Below are 24,428 nucleotides of genomic sequence, written 5' to 3'. Positions count from 1 at the left end.
AGGACCTAGGTTCTAGATGTAAGCATGAATAAACTCAACTTCTCCTTTGCTGAGTTACAGTTCAGTGGGGATATACAGACAATTACAGCCAAATACAGTGAGGGCAAACTATAAAAATAATCACGGCTTTTATGAGATCATTAAAGGGAAGCACTTAGCCAAGTCCTCAGAAGCGGGTCAGTTTCTAAATAAACTGACAGGTGAGTCAGATCTTAAAGGACGTGAAGAGTTAAGCAGAGAGAGGGAGGCAAGCTAGAATGGTGTTGGAGACAGGAGGGGGAAATGAAAGGGGAGACATACCTAGAAAGGACAGATTTCTATGCAAATGAGTGGAAAGGAAAACAGACAGACTATATAGTGGGCACCGGAAGGCTTGAGTCGTTAGAAGGTTTAGCTAGCAATAAGAGCGGGTTAGATGATGGCAGACTCAGTCTAATATTAAAGGCGCCCACCATCTTGTCTGGGGAAGGGGTTTAGGTCAGAAAGGAGCATGGCAAGACCAGAATTTAAACAAGTTACTTCATTGTGGAAAGAAGAGCACCCACTAGCAGGTTATAGCTGCATCCGTACTTCATGAAGAAAACAGAGGAACTTTGTTAGCTCATTGCTCTAGTCCAGGTGAAAGCTGAAGAAAGCCTTAACTGTGCCGTGGACAGTGAAGGACAGAGACAGGGGCAGCTTTGTCACTGGCAACGGGCTGGGATGGAGGAGACTATCACAGAGTTCCTTCCTTAGAGTTACTCACAAGAATGAGTAACGGAATCGTGGGTTAAGATTTTGTTAATAGGAGGAAGGTGTGTGTTCAGTGGAGAAAATGATAAATTCCATTCTAAATTTGCCAGAACAAGGTAGAAAAATCTAGAATGGAGAGGAGAGATGCAGACTAAAGGCATAGCACTGGAATTTGTCTTCATACAGGTTAAGTACTGAAATACCAAGGGCACCTCAAATCACGTGGGGGACATCCGTGAGGTGAGAAGAGTGGTCAAGAATTCCAGGGTGAAGGTAAGAACACAAAGAACTTAGAGATATATGAAAGAATGCTAGAAGTATGGTGTTGTTAAAATAAAGAATGCTGAGAGAAAGAGAGGGGGTGGAGAGAGAGAGAGAGAGAGACAAAGAGAGAGACAAAGAGAGAGACAGAGGGGGGGGGGAGAATATCTCCCCTACATTGTTCAGGCATCCCTCAAATTCCTGGTCTCAAGCAAACCTGGCACCAACCTCCTCCACTGTGGCCATAGGAGCACAGCTATGGGTCAATGTTGATGGACCCATAACCTTTGTCCTAGTTAAGGTTTCTATTGCTGTGGCTTTTTTATGACCAAAAAAGCAACTTGGGGAGGAGAGGTTTATTTGGCTTATGTTTCTACAGCACTGTTCATCACAGAAGGAAGCCAGGGCAGAAACTCAAATGGAGCAGGAACTTGGAGGCAGGAGCTGATGCAGAGGCCATGAAGGGATGCTGCTTACTAGCTTGCTTCCCCTGACTTCTTCAACCTGTTTCCTTCTAGATCTCAGGACCGCCAGCCCAGGATGGTGCCACCCACGATAGGCTGAGCCTTCCCTCATCAATCACTAATTAAGAAAATGCCTTACAGCAGGACCTGATGGAGGCATTTTTTCAGTTGAGGCTCCCTCCTTTCGGATAACTCTAGTTCTTGTGCCTAGTTGACATAAGACTAGCCAGCACAAGCTTCAAGAATAAATTTTAAGGAGATGATCAATTATGCTAAATGTAATACAGGGTGTGGTGATTTAGAGCTGAAAGACTTTAAATGTATCTACTTAAATATCATTTTGACAGCTGGAGGCAACTCCCTTGACTCCTAGGAAGAATATTCAAACAAAATAAGGGCAGTGCCTGAAGAGAAAATCATTGACCACTCACTCACACATATAAATATAGAGACATAAAAGCTAAATAAAGTACTCATTGACAATACAATATTATTAAGGAGGGTTTAAATTCCAGAAGTGAATGACATTTATTTTTGACATCTATCAATGTCATTCACTGACAGTAAATTAGGAGAGAAAATTAAATGATTATCTTATCAAATACGGGGTTGGGGGAGGAACCCAGTAATAATTAACACTCATTTTATGATTTTAAATGTTTTTTAGGAATCTAGAAATATAGTGGACAATCTGAATATACTTAAAAGCCTAGAGCAAATATTGCAAAATAAAAAAAAATTCTCTGCTCAAAGCCAGGAACAAGATATAGATGTAATTCTTCAATATTGTTTTGGACTTCCTGACCAATGCAGCAAGACAAGAAACAAGATGTACAGACATTGAAACTAAGCAACAAAAATAAACATTATATGCAGATAATAAAATTTTCTCAGGCTAGAGAGATGGCTCAGTGGTTAAGAGCACTGACTGCTCTTCCAGAGGTCCTGAGTTCAATTCCCAGCAACTACATGGTGGCTCACAACCATCTATAGTGGGATCAGATGCCCTCTTCTCGTGTGTCTGAAGACAGTGACACCATACTTATAAAAGATTATAAAATAAATCTTTATAAAACAAATCTTTAAAAAATTCTCTACATAGTATATTTGAGATAATCCTTTGATATTGCATACTTACAAGTTTTTCAATGTTGATGGACCCATAATCAATAATCAAAAATCACGTTTTAGCACAACTGCAATAAACAATTTCAAAGTACAAGAACATCATCTAGTTATAACAAAACCAATAATGTACCCAGAAACAAATTTAGCAAAAATGTTGGCACACACCTCCCCACACCAGGAATATTTAGTCAAAATAGAAAAACTTTGGTTTGAAAATTGATAGAACTGGAGACCACTGTATGCAGAATATAGATTTTTTTTTTTTTTTAGAGAGACATGAAAGACGAAAGGGGATTATTTGGGAGAAGAAAGGAAGAGCAGCAAAAAGTAGAGGGAGACAAGAACATATTACATACGTTCGTGAAAATATAATGAAGTATATTATTTTGTACCACATTACCTGGTGACAAAAATAAAAAAACTGAAGAGATGAGGCCACAGTCAGTGTATAGGGGAATTTTGTTTTTATATATAAATCACAGAAAAAGACAAAATTGAAGTTGAAAAAAAATCAGCAAAGAATGCAATTAGGTAATTCAGACAAGTAAATATTGAATAGACAAGAGCACATCAAAAGGAAAATGTAAAGTAAGTTGAATTGCTTTTCATGTATATTAATTTTAAGACCTATTTATTTTGTGTGCGAGTACTCTGTTTGTATGCACATCAGATGATTCCATTACATTGGATCCCATTACAGATGGTTAAGGTGAGCCACCATGTGGTTGCTGGGAATTGAACTCAGGACCTCTGGAAGAGCAGCCAGTGCTCTTAACTGCTGAGCCATCTCTCCAGCCATTCATAAGAATCTCAAAAAAAAAAAAAATTGAAAAAAAAAACCCCAAAACATGGATAATGCTAAATATTGATATGATATGAAGAAGAAGAAATTCAGCTCCTGTAACTTGAGACAGCTATGCCCATCAGTATTTTCTGGCATTGGATATAGGAAACTCTATATTATGTCAATTCATTTGAAACATATGGTAATGTCGATCTATGAATAATGAGAAGTGGGTTAATGTTATTGTGATAGAAAGTGGAAACTCAGTAGCAGACTGCATAAGTGAATGGTTAGATTCTTCTATGATTATATATAAAAATATATGTAATACTGTTAAAATTAATACTGCACACAAAAGGTAACTACCAGGACGTGTGAAATGCATGCCAACATTAGAACATCAGTGCTATCTTGGTCGCTAGAAGAAAAAGGGGTTGGCTGGAGTGTTAAGGGGATTTCAACTCGAACAGCTTATGTCTTTCTTAAATATTTGAAGAAAGAGAGACACCAGAAGGGAGGGAGGTAGTGGAGCCAATGAATACGGTCTGGTCTTTCAAAAGTTCAGAGAGAGAGAGAGAGAGAAAAAGAGGGATTGATGGAAGTTTCAGGAAGATACTGGGCCAGAAGGGTTACTCAACCAACACTTTTTATTATAATTTTGTCATAGGAATGACTCATTTACTGGAGGCCAGGGCTGCTCAGACAGTAGCACTTCTATGGTCTTTCATTTCCTTCAGTCTCCTGATGGCTAGTTTGACTGACAGCAGAAGTGGTGTAGTAAACCCAGGACCCACCAGCCATTGTTGTCATGAAGGAACCACAGTGCCAGATGACAGTGGCCCACATTATCTTGGTCTTGCCACAGAGGATCCTGGCGTGCTGGTTGATTTTAATTTTTGTCACCATTTTTTGGAGTGAGGCAGCACAATGATCCAGACCTTCTTGGTGCTTTTAGCCATGTCAGTGATTGACCTAGGTCTGATCTTGGACAGCTATAATGACAATTTAAACAGAAAGTTAAAACAATTATATTGTGGATACCCATGGACCTGCCACCTACATTCTCCAAATAGCATTTGGCTTTATTTGGTTTATTACATATCCATCCATCCATCCATCCATCCATCCATCCATCCAGCCAGCCAGCCAGCCAGCCAGCCTGTGTTTTGGGTACACTTCAAGTACAGTTTTGAACATTGGTGGACTGCATTAGTACAGAGCTTTTTGGTAAGACAGAAGAGAAGGACACATGGACTCAAAGAAGGAGCCGTCATTGAAAGCGCAAGTGAAAAGAAATACTAATTTAACACTTGAGAGAAGTAGGGGGATCCAGCCTCTGAGGGAAAAAAAAGGAAACAAAAGATGGGAGAGCTATGGGGAGACTTAAGGAGATCTTGCTTGGTGACCTAGTTTTTATTCCAGAAGTAGGAGGTAGAAACGTTTGTTGAAGACGAGAGTTGGGTAGGTCTAGAAGGCAGAGGCATATACGAGGTATATCCACTGGGAAAAACTGGATGGTGAATATCACTGAGAGTGAAAGGACTGGTGGGAGGTTGAGCTTGAACCTACAGCATCCATTCTTGAGTTGTTGTCAATTCATTTGATTTGTAATATTTGTGTGCCCTCTGCCCCCACCCGTGACCTACTCCAATCTGCTTCAGTTATCTGTTGCTTTCTAGACTACACTGTCTGGCCATAACATCTCAGTAGAGTCAAATTCCAAAGTCATTTTCTGACAACTTGCTTCTAAACTCTTCTTGTGTTGCAGAGGATGTCTTTCTGAGACCAAAACACCACTACCAAGAACTCTTTAGACTTACAGCTAATATATTGACACTTTTCTACAAGAGACAGAGGGAATTATAAACTACATATACTGGCCAGTTATTATGATATTATTCTCAAGGGTACCAAAAAGACAATGGAATCATGTTTAAACCTCTCCTTTAGTGTCACTGGGCTCTGATTTTTAAAATTTCTTTTCTTTTCTTTCTCCCCCCCATCCCCCCACTGGAAACCCATCAGCACTGCAAAGCTAAAGAAGTAGTCATTTTGTTTGGTCAGGGTGAAGTACCTTGGTGTCTGTAGTTACTAGAATAACATAGACTAGTTTGCTAAATATGACATTAGGCTGTGTAAGTCAATAGATGCTGTCACTCTGCATTGCAAGCAGAGTTGTGTCAGTCAGCAGATGTGTACAGGAGCATTGAAAGCAAAGCAAAACGAAACGAAAACAACTCACGAAATGTACATTTTATATTTGCTGTCCCTGGGACTGATTCAGTGTAGTTGTCATCTCTGGGGTGGGGGAATCCTAACTTTGTTGTTTTCCTACACTTTGCCATTTATTTTTAAATTACACAGGGTGGAGCTGGGCACCTTATTATTTCCAGTGCTTTAGATCTTAAGAGATTTTAATTAGAGCCTGATGTCAGAGGCCATTGTGGTTCCCTCTGTTTTTATTCCTTTTGAATTCCTAAAGTTGAATGCTGAGGTGAGGTCATAATTTTGAAGGCGATTCTGCCAAGAAGAAGTCACTAGTCACTGTTTGTCTCTGGCCTGTTCCATGGCTTTTCCAAACAACAGTGTCAGTGGCTGCTACAAGCAGTGGCTCTCTCTTAGGGCGCTTGGACAAAAGGGTTCTCTGGCGGTCTTCCTTCCTTCCTCCTTTCCACCCCCTCCCTTCCTTCCTTCCCTTTTGTCCTGATTCCTACCTAAGATCATGGAGTCTCTGTGTTTTAATCATTATCAAATGTTGCTGTGAGGACCCAGCCCCCTTACTTGCATTTACTTTCTTTACCCGATTCAAACATAACTGAATAGTTCAGCTTTGGTTTTTCACCGCATCTTCTACCAAGAGACAGTGGCAGCTACCTAAGCACGTGAGACTGGCTGGTCTCATGCTCTAGAACAAAGGGACTGAGAGAGTGGAGAAATAATAATTCCTTTAAAACCCAGAGCCCTTTTAGGAAGTAAGGAATGCATGTTTCTTTTATTACATTAGGTTCTGCTTACAAGCCGGGATGCAGGATGCTATCTTGACGAGGGACAGACAAGGTTGAAAAGGGACGGACTGAGCAATGGGCAACAGCTGAGAGCTACAAAGATAGGGCTGTGCTCATGTATAAATAGAAATGTTGCTGCTGCCCTGATGAATCAGACCAGATGTTTCTCTGATGTCTCTGTTTGGTCCTTTGGTTGAGAAAAAAAAAGTATAATTTTGCTAAAATTATATGTGGGGCCAGGAATGTGGCAGGAATGCTTTAAGCTTAAATCATATGCAAAAGAGTAAAATTGTTTTAGTGAGAGAAAACCTTTATAAATAAGACATGTAACTAGAAAGGGCCAGGGAAAGGTGGGAAGCAAGCCTTTGGCTGGTGAGTTTGAGACTCGGAGGATTTTAATTTGACTTCTTCCTATGTCTCTAGTCATATGACCTTGGGTGAGTCAAGTCACTCTTTCGGGGTCTAGGTATGTTCATTCCCATTCACTTTCGAGATGGGATCTCAATACTGCTTAGACTAGTCTCCAACTTAGGTGGTCCTTCAGGGGCTCCTTAGGTGACTTAGCTCCAACTTAGGAGACTCCTCAGTAGCTGGGACTTCAGGCATCCACCCTCATACTTAGCAAGGTATGCTTAGTTTCAACTGAAGAGGGGCAGGACAGAAAATGAATGGAATGACTGGACTGATTAAACTTGTTTAAAATGTCTTTTGCAGTCCACACACGTCTAAGAACAAAACAAGGTTTTCTCTTTCCCTTACTCTACCTCCTTGCTTCCCAGGTTTCTGGTATCATTGGAAGGTTGATATGAGAAAGACATTGTGGGGGAATAAAAAGGTATGTAATCCAGTCTCTGCCTTCATGATGTTTATAACCTAGTTGTGGACATTAAGGGTTGTACCACAATATTTATTCAGTTGATCCCAGAAGTGAAACAGGAACAAATGGTTCGGAAACTCGGAGGAAGCTGGGGGTCACTGCAGGCTTGGAGAATAAGGAAGGGCTTGATTAAGGCCATCACATTTGATGGGCTTGCCCTGCAGTCAGGAGTAAACAAAGAGCTAGGCATTTTGGGAGTGAGCATGCATATGGGCAAAGGGTGGGGGTTGGGATCACATTTGAGTCATCCTTTTGGATGTGGGAGGGTTCTGCATTTTTCTTTTCTTTTGTAGGCACCAAGGGACTTTAAAATAAAAGTTAGTTTTAGATGTGATCTGTTCGGAACTATGCTTTATGATAAATCACCTATAAGGAAGGTAAGATAGAACTGAAAGCAGAAAGTCCTCAGGGGAAAGAGGACAGCTAATCAGGTCTGCTGTGGGAGGCAATCAATGACTGGATTTCTGTACGTCTGAAGTAGGATCTACTAGCTCTTTTACAATAAATTAGAGATGGGGAAGCTGTTTGGGTGAGAGAAATGGGAAACACAAAGAGATTTGTGAAGCATTGAGTCTGAAATCCAGGAAATGCCATCTTGGTAGATGTATTCAACGTTTATAAACTCCTGATTGGACCTCAGCACTGCAGACAGGTTGGAGGCAGGCATCCTAAACTCAACATTATTCAGCTCTCACTATAGTCACAGAAATGCTTGGATCATCCGGGGATTGGACATCTAGGGGAAGGCTGAAAACTTCCCTGTATCACCAATATTGTATAACAGTTGAGAAAGTGCTAGGCCCTTATGCTCAAGAAGAAAGGGAGTGAAGAAAAGAAGTGCTGACAGGCACAGCTGACAAGCTGATTTCCTGACTTCCTGTTTATGGGATTATCTGCTGAGAGAAAAGGGGAGGGTACTTACATAGGCTATAAAGAGGTAGGTGGGACCGTCTGAAAGTATGTGCAGTTTCTGACAAATGGAAGATAGCGAGCGCGCGCGCACACACACACACACACACACACACACACACACACACACACAGCCTTTAAATTGTGACAGCCAAGATTCAAACCCTCATCTCCCTTTCAGATTAGCAAAGCATACTCACGAGCAGTGACCTCTTTGTCTTAGAAATCTCAGACTGTTCCTAGATTTTGACTTTTAGATCACACACTGGGCAACTCCTCCCCTCAACCCTCACTTCTTTCCACAGGTTCCTAATTTCAGTTCCCACTTGTCCTAGTTGTTGGCTTTGGTTTTGGGGGCCAAGAGCACCAGTGATTTTGCACATGCGGGGCATCTCTAAGCTCCAAGGTAGAGGGGAGAGCAGGAGGGAGGCCACAGGTAAGGAAATGAATCTTCAGTTCTTTCATAGTCATAGTATTTATTCAGAGACTCAAGTAGCCAGGTTGGTCTCCAAACCTCTATGTACCTAAAGGTGATCCTGACAGTCCTGCTTCTACCTCTGATAGGGATTACAGGCAGATGCCATCCTTTCCCGTAGAAGGCTCAAGTTTTCATTTAGTTGTCTTCAGAAAGACTGTTTAATAGTACTCTGGGCTTCATTATTTTTCCCTTGGCTCAACACTATTTTTAAACTTCTGTTTCTGTTACAGAATTATTTACTCTCCATGTCGTGGAAGCATTTTCCTTTAAAGGTAGAGACATTAGATACATTCCAGATGTATGGATGTTGATGTGCAGCTGGTATAAGCTCAGGATGCCAAAGTGAAGTAGTGACCAGAGTTTTAGTTTCTGGATGGAAACTAAGGAAGCAGGGTTAGAGGCATCTGACAGAGCCTTTCCCTTAAAGATACAAGATGACACCGAAAGCAATGTTGGAAAACCTTTTCCCCCCTGCGTTTTATATACCATTCCTAATGCTGCTTTGGGGATAATAGCGTGGGTAAATACATTCCATATATAGGAGTAGATACTTCGATTTGTATGTCTGATGTCCACAGGCACTCACTCTTTGAGACAGCAACAATAATTCAATACAAATGAAAATACTATACCAAGGGTTTTCTCTCACTTCTTCCTTCCCTCTACTGCAAAAGAGCAATGTCCCTTCAAAGGCCTTTACAAATTGGAGTTGAGTTGGGTGTAGTGTCAGACACCTTTAATCCCTTGGGAGGCAGAGGCAGGCCAATCTCTTAGAGTTCGGAGCCAGCCTGGTCTACAAAACAAGGTCCAGGACAGCCAGAGCTGGTACACAGAGGAACCCTGTCTTGAAACTAAACCAAAGGAAGGAAGGAAGAAAGGAAGGAAGGAACGAAGGAAAGAAGGAAGGAAGGAGAAAGAAAACACTAGATTTGCTTAGGGCTGGGTCCTGTAACCTCTAGCTTCAACACCTCTCATTTACTAAAATTGGACAGCTGATCATGCAGTCAGATAACAAACAAGTGGGCTTCTACATACTGAGAAGGATTACTCCACTACACTGCCAAGCAACGGATTAACAAATCTAATCACAGAGTTCTTGAAGGATCAAAGTTGAAGAAATCAGTGTCACTGAGTGCTTGTAAGATGTACCTGGTGCACCGGTGGCTGCTTTGTCAGGTAACCTGGACTGTCCTGTTTGCACCTGTTAAACAAGAGGAAGGGTGAGAGGAGCTTTTAAGGTCACTACTTGTTTTAAAATGCTATTACTCCATGTAAAATTTGGGAGAAAATTATAAAATGCACGCTCTAGTAGGTGGGCACAAAGCACAAAAACACATGAGAATGCCCAAAACCTAGAAAATTAGATTGACCTCCTATAGAAGTTCAAAGTAGAGAGAAATGAGGGCTGGGGTGTGTTGGGACACAAAACAAAAACCCTCCCCCAAAAGATTTTTTTAGCATCTTCTCATTGTGTAAAACTTCTGTTTGGTTTGAAATAATCATGTTCATAAATTGTTGAAAAATCTACTATTTGTCAACACAATTTAAACTGGTAAATTTCTATCCGAAATTATTACTAATATTTTTGCCTGCAATCTCTGAAACTGGATTGGTGAATCCCGCTTTGGGTGGGCACAAAATGAAGCCAACGTTAAGGAGGAAGACAGTTTAAAAATAGACCAAAAATAAAACACAAGTGACATTGTTAGAGGAAAAGAGAAGCCAACAGATTGCACAAAGATCAAAGGCAAAAAAAAAGAGAGAAGCTTGTTTAGTTCATGTACTTGCGGGGCTCGTCCATCCATCCACACCACACATCGTAGCCATGCTATTCTAAACTGATGATAAATCCAGTTCCAGGGCGGACAGGGCGCAGAGCCGGGATCTCGCACTGATCTCAGAATCCAAGACCGGGGGCCAGATCTCCCTTCTGGAAGAACGATGGCGTTTCCTCCAAGGTGACTGTTAGATAAAGCAGCGTCTTCATGCTCTTCGTTCAAGAAAGAAGCATTGGTCCAGAAATCAACAGGGAAGGGGCTAAGAAGAAAGGGAAGCGCCTTTCCCATCTTTTTAAATTTCCCGCACCCCCTTTTCTCTCCGCCTCCCCACACCGTCTCAGCTTCCACCAGCAGCTCGAAGATCCCGCACCGAGAGGCGGTCCGAGCCGGACAGTCTTAGGAAAGTAGGCGGGCCTGGCCCGATGAGTATTTCGGTGCCCGATTTTTGCTGTCTTCGGCGGCAGTTCCTCCTCCGCTCGGTTACTGGATTGCACACGCGGCCGTGCTCTCGGCTCTCGATTGCTCCGGCCTATCACCCTGGGATGCCGCCTGCCGCCGCCGCCAGCGCCGCGGCTGCCGGGCTTGTGGGTTTCTCAGAGGAGCGCGAGCCGGAGCCCGAGCAGCGGCCGGAGAGGCGGCCTGAGAGTTAGCGGGCCGGTCTGCGCGTTCCGCAGGAGCAAGCCCACGCCAGGCGGAAAGAAGCCGGGCCGGGCCGGGCGCGCCCCTCAGGCTGAGGGAGCCGGCGCTTTGAGCCCCTGAGGCGACGGCGGCGGGAGCCGGTCAGAGGGGGCGGCCCCTGGTGGCGACGCCCCCGAGCCCAGCCCTGCCTGGCCGCGCTCCATCCTCAGCCGGAGCCCGGGCCGCCTGCGAACGCGCCCGCGGGGGCTGAGCAGGGCTGCGTGGGGGCGGGAGGTGAGCCCGCGCTCCCCGGTGCACAGCGTCCGCTCCGGACCAGCACCTGAGCCCGGACCCGCCTCCGCTCCAGACCACGCTGGACCCGCCTCCCGGTCCGGGTCCCACCCTCCGCTTGCAGGTGGGCTGCGGCGCCCGGCCCTTGGGCAGTGGGCGGCGGGGAAGGAGGTGAGCGGCGTCCGCGCCGGCTGCCGTTCGGGTGCTGGTGGCCGCGCCGTCGTCCCTTTCCCGCAGCCGGGGAGCCCGCCCTGCCGCCGCCGCCGCCTGCTCCCTCTGGGACACCATGGAGCTTTCCCCGTCGTCCGGAGGAGCCGCGGAGGCGCTGTCGTGGCCGGAGATGTTCTCGGGGCTGGAGTCCGACTCGCCGCTGCCCCCGGAGGATCTGGACGCGGTCGTCCCAGTCAGCGGAGCAGTGGCCGGTGGCATGCTGGATCGGATCCTTCTGGAGTCAGTGTGCCAGCAGCAGAGCTGGGTCCGGGTGTTCGGTAAGGATCACAAGTCGTCTGCCTGCCTCAGAGGCTGGCGTTTCTTATCTTTTCCTTAGGCTCTGATGCATTCCGAGTCCCCATCTATCCTAGGTCAGCTGCCCACATCCCTTTTTGTTGCAGGAAATGCTTTTTGACAAGTTTATCCAACATAGCGCCTGGTTATGTGACTCAGTGAGGTCTTTGGACCTCTTTAGATATCCACAGTAAGTTTATAGAGTTGAGCTATCCGGACGTAATTCTTAGGTGATTAATTAAAGACACTTGCTGCAGAGTCTTCAGGAAGGTTGGATGGAACAAGGCACAAAACCAAGTGAATGGGATTTCATTTCCTTCCTGTTGTGTGAAGCCAGTGCTGAGAGGAAGATAGGGAAGGCTTAGTAGAAGATGAGCTAATGAATGAAAAACAAAACAAAACAAAAAAATCGAGGGGGGTGGGGGGGTGGGGGAGATGGGAAGAGACCCAGCCCTAGTCCTAGCCCTTGCACCAGCCCCAATTAAAGTGTTTGGAAGCAGTAGATTTACCTACAGCTTTTCCTTGAACCTTACTCTCCACTTGTCCTGAGTGTGTAGATTGTTTCAGATTGCACTATTGTTTCTGGTTTTCATTGTGAAGCTACCCGGTTGCCACTCAGCAGGTTTAAAGTGATGAACACACTAAAAACCTTTCCCTTTCTGTGTTCCCCGGTAACCATCTTTTAAATTAAAACCGAATGATGAGTTTCTATTAAGGAAAGGCTGTGGAAACATTGAACATGGTGGGTTCATGGTTTAGCTGTGGCTTTCCAAAATATCAAAATATCTGAATGTTTATCACTTAGCCCACATGACCATAAACGACATAAAGTGTAAGATGACCAGTTTGAAGCATCTGGGACAAACAGTGTTGAGATGGCTGCCCTGCAGTCGTGTGCATCTAACCCTGCTGGTGATTGGCATATTATGTTTCTGCTTTCATACTCCAAGGAGAGATCGTGCTTTATAACTCAAGACCACCCTTTTCATGGTCTGTAAGTTGTCTTTTGGACAGTTCAGTTGACTTCAGGTCTTTAGGCCCGTCTCGGAGAGAAAGATCTCAGACATTTGAGTTCTTGCCTTAGTTCTGTCACTAAATTATTAAACAATTTAGGGCAGATAAGACCACCTTTTTGCCTCAGATTACTGATCTGTAAGATGAGTGGACTGGATTAAATAATCTGTAAGGGTGTTTTCAGTCATAAAAATCAGCCCCTTTTCTTATGGCTAGTTCTTAGAAATGTATGTATTTTGCTGGTATTTCTAAGTGGTCGTGTGTCGTCCGTCCCCCCGTCGTCCCCCCCCCCCCGTCGTCGTCCCCCGTCCCCCCCCCGTCCCCCCCCCCGTCGTCGTCCCCCGTCCCCCCCCCCGTCCCCCCCCCCCCCCCCCCCCCCCCCCCGTCTAAATGGAACTGGTGCAGAGTTGCTGAATTCATTCTCAGCAGGTTGGATTAAAAGCTTTGCTGCACTATAGTCCACCTGACTGTTAATTCAGTTTAGCTGATCACTTATAACAAAAGTTGATGAGAGTTTAAAAATGACTATAAATTGGAGTACATTGTGGTTCCATTTTATCTTCTTGTCTGTGTACACTTTCACTTAACTGTTTTTATACAATGTTAGAGGACCACGTTAGAATATGGGCTTTCTAGGCCTTATTGTAAGTATCCCTCACATGTAACCCATGTAAACTTTCACTAATGTTTGGTAGTCTGTTCTAGAACTGGACTTGTCATATGCACATCTTCGCACACAAACACGCCCCAGCACATACATCTAAATATGTTTGAAGAAACCTAGAAATTAGTAGCATACAGCTAGGGCCAAGAACCTGATAGTTTTCTTTTTGGCTTTGCCACAGCTTCGCTGTCATTTAATTTTGTGTGAGTCATTTTCATCTCCCCGTCCCAGGCTTCTGCATACAATGTGGAATCTGGAGTAGTTGGCTTACATGCACATAAATTCATACACAAGAAGTTATTTTCTATGTTAAGTGGTAGAATTCCCACTGCATCATCATCTTTTTTTTTTAAATGTAGTGATTTCTGCAGGTAATTAAAACTCATTTTTATTTACTATTTAATGCTGCTGCTTTTTCTTCTAAGGATTTTACCCTGGAGACTGCTTTGTTGTCCATAGTTTGATACAAATCAAAACTAAATGGGTCTTGGTTGTTTTAGGTAGTTTTAAGATTGTTTATTGTATGATTCTTTGAGGTCAGAATGTCAATGTGGAAAATCAAATATTTAAAGATTTATTTACTTATTTATTTTATATTGAGTACCCCGTAGCTATCTTTCAGACACACCAGAAGAGGATATTGCATCCCATTACAGATGGTTATGAGCCACCATTAGGTTGCTGGGACTTGAACTCAGGACCTCTGGAAGAGCAGTCAGTGCTCTTAACCGCTGAGCCATCTCTCCAGCCCAGAAAATCAGTTTTTAAAAATTATTTAGGCAGGATCTCACTATGTAGCCCTGGTTGGCCTGAAACTTGCCACATAGTCCAGGCTGGTCTCAAACTCATTGAGAACTGTTTGCGTCTACCTCCAGAAGTGCCTGGATTAAAGGCATGAACAACCATGGGAAAATAAACATTAAGGAATATGTTTGTTTTTCTTGTTTCTTGTCTGCTTTGTGTATTCAAAGCTGATTCTCTGGGGTTATCTTTGATCTTGTACATAATTTATAGAGACTTTTAAAAGTCTGATCCACCTGTTTGAGAGAAGTTTTTAATTCCTTTCCTTTAAGTGTGTGGATTAAATATGGACTGTGGTCTAATCAGTCCCATTATTTAACTACAACTTGGCCGTCCTGACAGATTCCGTCCTGACTTTTGAAGCTAGTAGTTGAGCAAGCTCTCAGTTCAGCACTTTTTACCTTATCGTCCGGAGGACTCTGTTTTCACAAGTTAGGAAGGTGGAGATAGGATGCTGGTCAGGTCTGGTTTACACAGTGTGGGGATGGTTCCAAAGGCTAATTGTACTGAGAAGTATTGAAGGATTCTGGATGCTGGCTAGCTCACATCCTCTTTTTGAAATCATGCGAAAAAAGAAAAAAAACCTAACAAAAATATTTCTCCCTTCTTAAGGATATCTCATAGAAACTTTGAGGAGCAGTATTTTCTTAGTTTACTTCACAGATTGGAAGACTGGCACTGTTTTTATTCTGGTTAACAAGTTTGGCTCTCTGCTTGATAATATATTCAGAGCTTTGTGTATTACCATGATTTGGAAAACTTCTTTGGAATATGTTCAGAACTTTGTAGTAGGTGGGTCTATATTTAGAGCACAAACAAATGCAAGTCTTTGAGACACAGCTAAGAGAAAATGTTTATGCTGTCCTTTGTTTGAGTAAAATGTTTCCTTCCAGTCTTAACAGATTGTGTCCATGTCCTGTCAGGAGTATAAAGTTCTGACCATAGTCTGTCCGTCTTGGTTATAGTCTTCCTTTACTACCTCCTTTATTGTCATCAGGTCTAGCAGATTGGTCTTCTGCCTCATAGTAAGGAGGTATTAAATGTTAATTCGTCTTCCGTTTGACCATTTAGAGCTCAACCTGATTGATTTTATGGGTGGTAGAGTAGCTTAAACAAAGACATGCCACAAACAGCTAAATATGGACGCAGAATCTGTGAGCGTCAAATGCAGAACATTTCCCAGATATTTATAGCGGCAAAGCAAAGTCAACTGCCTGCAAAAGCTCAGCAAGCTAGCAAAAGGAAACGGGAGCAGCAAAGCTAGCCTTGCTGTCTATGTTTTCTGGTAAACAATGAGAACATTAAAATGAACTACTTCACCCTGAGTGAGCGGATGGCAAGAGTAGGATACCCTGAAAGGGATTCGAGCTCCTCTGAACTGTCTGTAGTAGTGCTCTGCACTCATCTGTGTAACAGGTTTTGCAGAGTGTGCACTGATCACTCTTGGAACAAGTACATTAAAGAGTCAGCAGATATCTTGTACTTTACAATTTTAATACTTCCATTAGGATTTATCTAAAATATTCAGTTAATAAAATGAGTAGCAGCATTAACATTAAGTTAGTGTAGATCTCTTTTTATGGACTGCAAAAGGAACCTTCTGGAAAGTTTCAAAAAGTTGGTAGGTACTATTTCATATTTCAGCAAACACAAAATAAAGGAAGGGAATTATACTTCATTAAGTACTAAGATTTCTAGAAATGGGACAGTGGGAGCTGGTAAGCATTTCTCATGGGAGCTGATAGGGTGGAAGGCCTATGTTGTAGTATATAATATTGAATATTTCAGGAGTTGAGTCAAAGATGAAGTCTGGTTTTTGCACTTCTAGAGACTATGTTTTTGTATTTATTTAAGATATTACCAGCAGTGAATCCAGGAAGTTGTTTCATTTTGGCCTATTACAGTTTTTTTCTCCCCCCAGACAGGGTTTCTTTTTGTAGTTTGGATGTCCTAGAACTTGCTTTGCAGACCAGGTTGGCCTGAACCTCAGAATCCACCAGCCTCTTGTTTTGTGAGTGCTGGGATTAAAGGCATTTTGGTTCAGTATGAGTTTAATGTGGTTCACTCACTGGCTCTTTGTAGGATGTTTTTATTTAACTTTAGAGATTATTAGTGGATTGTCCTTTTTTCCTTCTCCCCTGACTTCAGTCTCTCATTCTTACATGCTTCAATATGTAGCCTGTTTTGTATTAATGTATACCTGAGTAAAGTTGTTCAGTCAAGACTGAATGTTTTCGGTGCTCTATATAATTAGCTGGTAGAAGAAAGATGAGTGAATGTGTGTCATATACATTCCAAAACATGTTCACATTGCTTAAGTGTTTGAATTTTCTCACGATTATTAGTTAAACTATCACAAATAAGTACTAATATTGTAGAAATTCTTTGAATTTTAGGTTTCAGTTTAGTACTTATAATATGGCATAGGTTCTGAATGTTGTCCAAATTCATTTGCGTGTATATGTGTGCATTATGGGGGAGCAGAACTAGATGTGGGCTCTTTATGGCCTTGAGATATTGCCTCTCACTGAGCTTATAGCTAGGTTTTGTTAGACTAGCTGGCTGGTCAGATGGCTAGTGAGCTCTCAGAGACCTTCCCGTCTCTGCACGCAGTGCTGAGGTCACAGACATACAACCACGGCTGGACGTTTATGTGAGTGCTGGGGATTGGAAATCAGTTCCTCATCCTTGCGGAGGAAGTATTCTAACCCGCTGAGCTATCTTCTTAGTCCCTCCAAATTCATGTTTTATTTATATGTATTAAGAGTTCTTTATCGATTGTGTGTGGCTTTACATATCTGTAATCTCAGCATTGGGAAAGGTGACAGAAGGGATCTTGAATTCAAGGTTTGTACATAATAAGAAACAAATAAATGAGTTCTTCCAGATCCATAGGGACTTTCCAAGAAAACTTTATGTAATTTTAAATTCAAATAGCCCCATTTTCTTGAGAGAAAAATTCTCATTTACATGTTCTATCACTGTTCAGTTCATAAACAATGGTGAACAATTTATTTTGTTATTTTAGTATAGTTCTAATTTTTATCATTGGCTTATTACTACTTTATTTTCAGAGAATTATAGTATTTTTCAGTGACTCAAATTGTATATCTGTAATCTCTTCTATAGTAATTGGACTAGAGTATTTTAGATTTAAAAACTGAATTTGGAAAACTGATATATACAGTGTATATACAGTGGTATAAAATCCCTACTGACATTAAGAGGAATCATCAGGAGTCAGTCATGTTAATATTTTTGCAATCAAGCCAAGTGCTCTCAAGACTATAAATAACCACATTAGTGTAAGTCAGAGACTAATGTGAGAGAAGGTTATCAGCAAAGCTTAGGGCTTCAGAGTTTTGTGGATTTACATCACAGATTTGTAAATAAGGATTTATATAACTTTCCAGCATGAGCAATGTGAACATATACAAGAATTGCCTCAGCCTTTTTCAGTTGTAAAACTGAGTGCTGTTGAGACCGAGTCTTCCTCTGCATTTCAGGCTGACCTGGAACTCAGTATATAGCCCAGAGTGGCTTAAAATCTGTGAACATTCTCCTGTCATGGACTTCTGCGTGGTGGGATTATAAGCATAAGCTACCATACTCAGCTTTTGAGTACTCATAATGTTAAAACAAATGTACAGTGGTGTTCTATACTGTTAGGTGAAATAAATGACTGTCATTATTGAGGAAGAGAAAAGGACCTCACATGACTAAGACAGTAGGCTTGCTGAGATTACTGAAGTGGCAAGGCAGTGGCTTCTGATTCTTTGTTTTCATTAGGAAGAAGGATGAGGTAAGTTGGAGCAGAGGGTTTTATGTAATTGTTCTTTACAGTTGCTCTCTTCAGTAGCAAAGTGATTTGATCACCTTTTAAGTAGGTTAACCACAAACAAGCATCAACTAATGTCTTGAGTTAATCCAGGAAAAAATCTAGCCATTTGCTCTCTTATTCTACTTTATTGAAAAAAACTTTCAAGTAACTAGAGATGTTTGGTCTAGTTAACTAGGAAGTTTGAAGTATGCTGAGGGCACTACTGAAATTGCTTCACTGGTTTTGGCAGAGGGAAAATTGCTCTCTGATGTTTGTGAAGAAAAAAACAAAAGCAAAAACAAGCCCCCCCACCCCTTCTTCCTGAAGGCTACCAAGTACTGCAGAAGAGCAGTGGTTTATCTTCTGGTGAGGAGGCAATCTTGAAGAAGTACATGAAGGAAAGTAGAAAGAAAACAGCAAGATGTTTATGAGTATATAATAAGAAAACAAAACCTCCTTTGTTAGATTGCTGTATTTTATTTGTACATATGTTTTGCCTGCATGTGTGTGTATGCACCACATGTGTGCCCGGTATTGTGGAAGTCAGCAAACAAGTTGCTTCAGCTCCCCTGGAACTTGAGTTAACGGACGATTGTGATTCATATGTGGATGCTGGGGATCAAACCCAACTGATTTTCTACGAGAGTAACAAATGTTTGTAACTTCTGAGCTATCTCTGCAGTTTCTGTTTGCTAGATTATTATATAGAAGTTGTTATCTTTCTGCTGTAATTCAGATATTTTAAATTTTCTACTTTTTCTTATCAAATTACTCTTCATTTGCTTTGCTTCTAAGGTTCTATTGGACTGTATACATTAATAATGATCTTCAATATGGTTCAAGCTCTAGTCTCTATGTTGCCTGCATTTCCGAGGCTAAGAGTTTGATAATACTTATGTATATAAAGTGGGATTGTGGACCATTTAGAGAAGAATATCTAACAAAACAAAAACCCAAAATTCAGAATAGTGTGAAAAGTTAAAAAGAAACTTTATTGACTTTCAAGTCAATAGTTCTGAATCTGTCAAAACAGTTTTAAAAAAATGTCCTTGCCAGAGAGAAACTGGCTCAGGAAGTCCAGCTTATTTCCAAAATTGGAGACAAAGTCCATAATTTGTCAGGATTGGAACTCTTAACCTCGGATTCCTTAGCCTCCTGATTTAGCTTCTAGATCTCACTGCTTCCCTTAGGGAGATGACCTTTCAAAGCTGAAGGTTAGGAAAACTCTACAGTGAGAAATACCAGATTGTGAGTTTCACAGTCTTTAAGGGAAATGCTGGAAGTACCATTACCTAGGTAACAGAAAACAAAAATGAACAAAATATCCACAAAGGAGGAGGCGATGATAATTGCAGCAGTCCTTTGGAGGTAGACAAGGCCCATGCTTTTCACCTCCTGTATCTTAGTTCTTTAGGCTTAGATTCTTTTAAACTGTGATCTGAACTGATACTTTAAGGAAGGACAAATGTTATGTATGTGATGGGAAAACTAGATATACCTAGTTAACTTTTTACCTTACCCTTTAGTTTCTAAACTCCGGGACACATAATCAATACATTTAATATTTTGTAATTGTAAATGGTAAGTTGCTTAATGTGAAAAATTTTGAAATTTGTAAAATCCAAAGAAAATTTAAATCATCTGCAAATGTTTCTCAGAGGTAACTATTCTATAATGTTTTATTCCATTTTTTTCCTGTGTACATGTTTGGTGTTATACTCTGTGTGTGTAATATTAAAAGTATATTTTCAAATATACTTACTTTTAGTTGAATTTTTTTAGAAAATAGGCAATACTTTTTTGTTTCAAAATTTAACAAGAATAAATGAGTATTTCTTGAGTTGTCACTCACCCCTCTGACTCACCCCTCTGCTTGCCTTCTCTAGTGAATAAATCATTGAAGATTTATCTTCCTGCTTCAAGTCAAGTGAACAGAGGGAAAACTTAAACTTCTGCGTTAGATAGGAACCAAGAAATTTAGTTAAAACAACAATAATAACAAAACAGAAACCTGGACTGGAATGGTAGTTCTGGTATCTGTAATTTCTGTATTCAGAAATCATCTGTAAAGACTGATGCAGGGGAATTGCTTCAGGTTTAAGGGCAAACTAGTCTACATAGTGAGTTCTAGACCAGCTTAGATTATAAAATAAGACTTGTTTTTATTTTTTTAAAGCATGATTTTCATTTCATGATTATTTTATTTCATGGTGAGCCAACAGGAGTGCAGGGGTCTGGAGTGAGTTTTTAATTGCTTTATATTTGGACTGATAATACCATAAGATTTTTACTGTTTATATTCAATATGTGACAATTCATTACAAGGATTGATTCGATCTATAGTTTAACTTATTCTTCTCTCCCTAGTTAATAATATGTTTGGTACATATATTTTCTAACACTTTGTGAAGAGATTCCTCTTTTTTTTTTTTTTTTTTCAAGACAGGGTTTTTCTGTGTAGCCCGGGCTGTCCTGGAACTTACTCTGTAGACCAGGCTGGCCTCAAACTCAGAGATCTATCTGCCTGCTCTGCCTCTGCTTCTTGAGTGTTGGTGGCCTTGTGCCACCATTGCTTGGCTGAGTCCTCAGTTTTTAAAGTATATAATGCATAGGTGAGTCACAGTCAAGAGATTTAGGGAATATAAGTCATTTCTTCACTTGGCTAGAGAAGTAATTAATCATGCAAAAGTGAGTCCTAAAGATATTTGGTAAAGTGAGGTGGTCAGTAACTGAGCTCTGACGTAGTTTTTTCTTTTGATAGAGAATGAATAATACCATTTCTACTATCTAGTTTGTGGTTACATTTGTTATAACATATTTGTTTTCAAAGGTTCATCTTCTTGTTTTCTAAATGGTTTTAGCAGCATTTTTTTAAAGATTTATTTATTTTACACATATGAGTACATGTACGCTGTCTTCAGACACCAGAATAGGGTATTGGATCCTATTACAGATGGTTAAGCCACCATGTGTTTGGTGGGAATTGAACTCAAGACCTCTGGAAGAGCAGTCAGTGCTCTTAACTGATGAACCATCTCTCCAGCCCTAGCAGTATGTTTTAATCATAGCTTCTCTACCTTTTTCAGAACTGATACTGAGTTCTTCATTTATAAACTGCAGGAATTAAAATGAAGATGCTAAAGTAACAAGTTCTTCTGTATTAGTTCATTGTTATTTTGAAATATATATTTCCAAAATTTAATCTGTTAGTACAATTTAGTGATATTGAAATACTCAAATTGTATAATTATCACACCATCAGTATATACTTAAAATCTTTTTATGATCTGCAACAAAAATTCTGTACCATTAAATAATAATTCTGCCTTGCATATCTTCATCCTAAATGCTGGTAACCTCTGTTCTAGTTTTTGTGTTAGTGAGTTGTCTATTTTATATACCTCATATTCATAAAATTATATATTTGTTTTCTGGTCATGTTTACCATGTATATCATGAAGACTCATTATTTTATCAAAATTTATTCTTTATCATGACTGAATTCTATTACATATGCTGCATTTTGCTTTTCCATTTATCTGCTGATGGACACTTGAGTTGTGTTCACATTTTAGTCACTGAAATGCTGTTATAAGCTTTGGTATATAAATATGTTTGATTTTCAGCTTTTCATTCTTAGGTGATAACCCCCTGTGACTGGACTACCTTTATTTTTCTAGTATGTAGATGTACCTAGAGGTAGGTTTGAATATACTAACTTGGGTTTATGGTGGTTCTGTTTATGGTTCTTTTGTAAAACTGCTAGCTTTTCATAGAGGCTGAACTGTTTAAAAATCTTGTCAGCAATATATAAGGACTTTAGTTTGTCCCCATCATTGTCAACTCCTAGTATTTCCTTTTGATATTAACCATCTTGAAACAGTTTTGATTGTTCCTATGTTGAATATTACTCATGAGTATTGGTCATTTATATGTTGTTTAGAAATTGACAATTCAGTCCTTCGGCATGAATTCTTGTTGGTGTTTTTCAAATTGTCAGGTATAGCATTGATTTATGTATTAATCTAATCTCTAATCACAGTCACAATCATGAGCACGATCATAATGATAAGTGAAATCATGGAGTGTTCATTATGAACCAGCTGCAGTGCTGAGTGAGTACCTTATCCCTATCGTAGTGGATTGTTTTTTTTTTTTTTTTTCGGAGCTGGGGTCTGAACTCAGGGCCTTGTGCTTGCTAGGCAAGCACTCTACCACTGAGCTAAATCCCCAACCCCGTGGATTGTTTTTAAAGACATTAGAAATACTATGCAAGCATGAATGTCACAATTTCCCAGGAATTGACTTTCCTTCTGCCACGTGAGTCCTGGGGATTGACCCTAGATTGTTGGCAGGTGCTGTGACTCAAGTCGAGTCGTTCAGCTGCCTAGTTTAATGAGTCTTTGTAAGTCATTGTCAGAAGAATAGTGTTATTGCCATGTCCCATAGATGAAAAGTCAGAGGCATGAAGATAAAAGTTAACTTGCCAAGAGTGACACAGCAGGCAAGGGACTGGTGTGAAAAACTCGGGTTCTTCCTGAGAGACACAGCCAGAATACAGCAAATACATAGGCGAATGCCAGCAGCAAACCACTGAACTGAGAACGGGACCCCCGTTGAAGGAATCAGAGAAAGAACTGGAAGAGCTTGAAGGGGCTTGAGACCCCATATGAACAACAATGCCAACCAACCAGAGCTTCCAGGGACTAAGCCACTACCCAAAGACTCTACATGGACTGACCCTGGGCTCCAACTGCATAGGTAGCAATGAATAGCCTAGTAAGGGCACCAGTGGAAGGGGAAGCCCTTGGTCCTGCCAAGACTGAACATGATTGTTGGGGGGAGGGCAATAATGGGGGGAGGATGGGGAGGGGAACACCCATATAGAAGGGGAGGGGGAGGGGTTAGGGGGATGTTGGCCTGGAAACCGGGAAAGGGAATAACAGTTGAAATGTAAATAAGAAATATTCAAGTTAATAAAGATGGAAAAAAACAAACAAACAAACAAAAAACCTGGGTTCTTCTTGGATTTGTTTATAAACACTGTACAGTTTGGCTCCTTACAAATAACTTTAAAAATTTGTAAATTATAACAAGGAAACTAGTGTATGTTAATTTAGAACTCGCTACTGTAGTTCACTTGTGAGTTTTAGTCAGCACCATTACTGCACAGTAAAGCCATTGGTTATGCTGGATGTGTTTTCAAAGCTATGACTCCATAGAGCATCTTCATGGACTGTGGAGGATTTATCATGTAGACAATATGAAAAAGCTGTGTGTGGGTGAGTGGTACAGAAAAGGTTTTCTAAAATTCATTTCTTTTTATTCATATTGTAAAATATTCTTATATAAAAGCATATCTTTCTAAGCCTCTTTGTGTTTAATCAAACTAGTGAAAGTATTGATCACTTAGAAGGTATAAAATCTTAAAAGACCCTGAGTTGCGTTTGTCTTAGTAATAACTGTGACCAGTTCAGTAATAGGAAGTAAGTTAAGAATCTAATCTTCTGATTAATTCATGAGTTTTAAAAAACTGTTTAAAAAGAAGAAATTGATAGAACAAACCATACATGTTGAGTATAGCAATGTATTTTAAAATATGTAAGTGACCCTGAAATCATCCATACAATCAAGAAGGAAACATCTGACTCTTTTTCCGTTTTCCAATCCCAATTTCCCAGTCTCATCTTCAGCCCTGTAGCAGACTACTTGGAGGGTTTTGTCCTCTCTCCTCTGACCCTACTTATTCCCTGGGAACCTTGCATAACTTTGTGACAGATCCAGCTTTTCTCCATCCTATGGACCCTTTCAGTGCCCCCTCCCCAATTCTAGTCCATTCCCATTCCTTTGTGTCAGCCCACAACTCTAGAAATATGATCTAGTTCTACCTGGGACCCCTAGTGGCTACTTCTGTCAGGATCCAGAAGCTCTCTGTACCATGCAGCCCATAGCCACAACATTCTGCTAAGATCCAGAGAAGGCAACAGAAACAAAGAACAGAAAACCTACCCAACAAAGATAAGACCAGATATCAGTATCACAAACATCCCAAAATCAGATGCCTAGACACCAGCCCAGAAACACAATCAATATTAATCAGTATACCTCCATCAGAACCCAGCAACCCTACTACCTTAGGCCCTGAGAAACACAATATACTTGAAACATAAGACAGGGACTTCAAATAGCTATTAAAAAGATGCTCAAGCACCTTAAAGAGGAAGTGAACAAATCCACTAATTAAATCTATGAAAATACAGTGGGATGAAGGGAAGAAAACAGTTCAAGACATGAAAGTAG

General features: G+C 40.9%; 1 protein-coding gene and 2 long non-coding RNA genes across 6 annotated transcripts in view; 2 read left to right on the top strand and 1 right to left on the bottom strand.

Moving 5' to 3' along the window:
* The window catches only part of LOC148001712 (uncharacterized), a 31,252-nt gene extending 28,724 nt beyond the window's left edge, over positions 1–2,528 (top strand). Inside the window, exons 3-4 of the long non-coding RNA XR_015636052.1 lie at positions 919–1,005; positions 1,512–2,528. This is a non-coding gene — a long non-coding RNA (uncharacterized LOC148001712). The remainder of the gene's footprint in view (positions 1–918; positions 1,006–1,511) is intronic.
* A 1,470-nt stretch (positions 2,529–3,998) lies between these two features.
* On the bottom strand, positions 3,999–10,627 carry 2810025M15Rikl (RIKEN cDNA 2810025M15 gene like). The gene is given in 3 exon segments (NR_027983.1): positions 3,999–4,361; positions 9,788–9,839; positions 10,423–10,627. It is a non-coding gene; the product is annotated as an RIKEN cDNA 2810025M15 gene like (long non-coding RNA).
* A 323-nt stretch (positions 10,628–10,950) lies between these two features.
* Positions 10,951–24,428, top strand: part of Rasal2 (RAS protein activator like 2) — a 293,935-nt gene continuing 280,457 nt past the window's right edge. For 2 of the 4 annotated variants that reach the window (NM_001401196.1, NM_001401195.1), the window contains 1 exon segment: positions 10,951–11,813. In NM_001401196.1, coding sequence (NP_001388125.1) covers positions 11,612–11,813 — 202 coding nt within the window. In that variant the 5' untranslated portion in view covers positions 10,951–11,611. 4 annotated transcript variants of the gene reach the window in all.

This window comes from Rattus norvegicus, chromosome 13 (assembly GCF_021556685.1).
Source record: "Rattus norvegicus strain SHRSP/BbbUtx chromosome 13, alternate assembly SHRSP_T2T, whole genome shotgun sequence".
NCBI lineage: Eukaryota > Metazoa > Chordata > Mammalia > Rodentia > Muridae > Rattus > Rattus norvegicus.
The sequence above is the reverse complement of the archived record's forward strand: the minus strand, read 5'-3'. Positions and strand labels throughout refer to the sequence as shown.